The 2826-nt window shown below is 37.2% G+C and overlaps 1 protein-coding gene across 1 annotated transcript in view; it reads left to right on the top strand.

Moving 5' to 3' along the window:
- The window catches only part of LOC108678992 (glutamate carboxypeptidase 2 homolog), a gene marked incomplete at both ends in the record, with an annotated part of 1610 nt that extends 345 nt beyond the window's left edge, over positions 1–1265 (top strand). Inside the window, 2 exons of the mRNA XM_018167492.1 lie at positions 707–797; positions 1168–1265. Of these exons, the coding sequence (XP_018022981.1) occupies positions 707–797; positions 1168–1265 (189 nt within the window). The remainder of the gene's footprint in view (positions 1–706; positions 798–1167) is intronic.
- Positions 1266–2826: the final 1561 nt, after the last annotated feature.

Here is a 2826-nt window from a genome sequence, read left to right as displayed (position 1 = left end):
CCCCTCACTCCATTCTACCCGGCAATACGTGAGTACAGTTGTACATGGACGGAGTACTGTAATACCCCCTCACTCCATTCTACCCGGCAATACGTGAGTACAGTTATACATGGAGTACTGTAACACCCCTCACTCCATTCTACCCGGCAATACGTGAGTACAGTTATACATGGAGTACTGTAACACCCCTCACTCCATTCTACCCGGCAATACGTGAGTACAGTTATACATGGAGTACTGTAACACCCCTCACTCCATTCTACCCGGCAATACGTGAGTACAGTTGTACATGGACGGAGTACTGTAATTGTTGTCCCATAGGACAATAAAATATTGACAGTAACGAATTCTTGTCTTCTCATCGTTTTTCATTACTCGATGCTATTGTGATGAACAACGAACAGTTGTTTGACTTTATAGTCGTAGGTAGGACTCGTACTAATATTGCAAAAAAAGTCCAATTCTCATCATTAACTCATATAATTTAGTTGGTTTTCACCTTCTTACTCGGTTTTTATCAATGTTAGTAAATATCTTTTTGCCGGGATTAAAACATTTTAGCCCGTTTCCCAGTAAAGCAGGTTTTTCGAGAACAAATTTTCAATTAAAATCCGTCGACATTTAATTGCTTTCTGAATGCATGCAATTTTTAATTTGATTTTAATTAGCGCGAAGGTAACGCCTGCCATGAATATTTTTTCTCCAGCTAGTGCATTCCGTATTCCGGAAGACGAAGCTGCTATTCCCGGCATTCCTGTTCAGCCGATCAGTTACGAAGATGCTTGGTATCTGCTGAGGTGAGGGCCTTATTTGCGCTTTGGTCACATACAAAAATATTTTTGAATGTAATAGCGATTTAGATTATTGCTTTGGCTTCTGGTTGGAAATGTATGCACACATATGGAGAAAACCAGCCTAATGAAGTTCGTTTACTCGCTCAAAGGAAATTACAATGCAAGTCAATGCTTGACCTTTTTTAAACGTTATAATTTAGCCGTCACCAATGAAATTCACAACAAAATGTCAGTCAACAAGAATTACCATGTGTAATTGGATTGTTAAATATGGAAATGACTAATTATCGTTACCTAATCAGTTCGTTAAGTGGCTGGCACTCGTGTCCCGCTGAGTGGCTAGGCGAATGACTTATTTTCTTTGCCTAATCAGTTCGTTGGGTGGCAACTCGGGTCCCGTTGAGTGGCAAGGAGGCCTGAACATCACCTACAGGACGGGTCCATCCCTCAGCTCTGTGCGGGTCATCCAGGGTTAGGGGTCACCGGGGTCGCTGGGGTCTGGGGTCGCCGGGGTTAGGGGTTAGAGGGATCAGGGTGTGACAGAGGTTTGGTGGGGAAAATAATATTGTTGTACGTGAAGTATGTCGTATCAGGAATAGAAAATGGACCGAAAATTTAATTATTAAAAATTTTGAAGTAACCACAGAGACTTTAATAATACATTAAAATGTGTCCTGTCTATCCAGTATGTGTCAAATCAAACTATTATATTGTCCAAATTAAAATAGGGTGAAAAAGAACAGCCAGTACAGCTTACCGCTTATCCTTCGGAGTGCTTAACCGTATCGCTTATTAAACATGAAGCCAATCAGCCTTACTTAAGTTTTAACAGGAAAACACATTTAGAAAACAACTGAAATTCAAGTAGAGAAGTTATTAATGCGAATTATAGTTCAGAAACGGCTGAAATGTCACTCGTGAAATTCGAATACATTTTTGCTGTTTTAAAGTGAATAAATTTATAGGTTTTGGGGAATTTTCGAGTCTAAACTAAAAAGTTATATTTTTGAACAGTATTTGAACATACCACAGTGGCTGAATCATGAAAGTTATCATCACCGAAACTGCTATTTGAAACGGCTAGACTGACTCCTATTAAAATTTGAAAACCTAATTTTGTAAAGGCCACGCTGACATCTATTTCAATTCTTCAAGATTCTAATTCAATTCTATCACCCAATTCAATTCTTCAAGTTGCGTGATATTCGGTGTTGAATCATTGGAGTTATCACATGAAAACCGTAGTTATGAAATAGTGGAATTAATATCATTAAAATTCATGCAGCTACTGCACCGTTGAAAAGCGGCTGAAATTTTCGAGTAAGATGATATTTGGTGTTGAATAATTCAAGTTTTTAACGAAAAACGCATTTATGAATCGACCGAAGTTGATGTTAAAAAGTTATTTGTACTAATACTCTGTCAAAAACAACTGAAATGACACTCGTGAAATTTGATGAAAAGAATAAATATCTAGGTTTTTGCAAATTTTCAAGTAGAATTTAAGAGCCAACAATACTAAGCCTATTTCAGAAGTGGCTGAACTGACACACGTAATTTGAATAGTATTTTTGTTGTTTTCAAGTGAATATATTTCTAGGTTTTGGGGGAATTTCCAAGTTTAATATAAAAAGTTATTCTTCTGAAAGGCATATGAACTTGCAACTGTTGTTTAATTAATAGTAGTTAGTACCAAAAATGCAATTTTGAAACGGCTGAACTGAAAACTGAACTAAAATTGGAAAACCTTATTACGGAATGGCTACACTGACATCTATGCCAGTAATATAGCCACTGCAGTGTTGAATCATTTTAGATTTTACCAGAAAACCTAATTTCGAATGGATGAACTATATAACATTTATAGAATTTATGAAGCCACTGCACAGTTGCAAGCGAATTAAATCATCGAATTAGGTGGTATTTGATGTTAAAGCTTTCAAATGTTCACTCTGCTCCGCTGAACTCTAAGGACGTCTCTAAACGAAACGGAGACTCGCGTACAATTCAAATTCCATCATATTATTATCTG

This window comes from Hyalella azteca, unplaced genomic scaffold (assembly GCF_000764305.2).
Source record: "Hyalella azteca isolate HAZT.00-mixed unplaced genomic scaffold, Hazt_2.0.2 contig17337, whole genome shotgun sequence".
Taxonomy (NCBI): domain Eukaryota; kingdom Metazoa; phylum Arthropoda; class Malacostraca; order Amphipoda; family Hyalellidae; genus Hyalella; species Hyalella azteca.
Note: the sequence above shows the minus strand (reverse complement) of the source record. Positions and strands in the feature narration are given on the sequence as shown.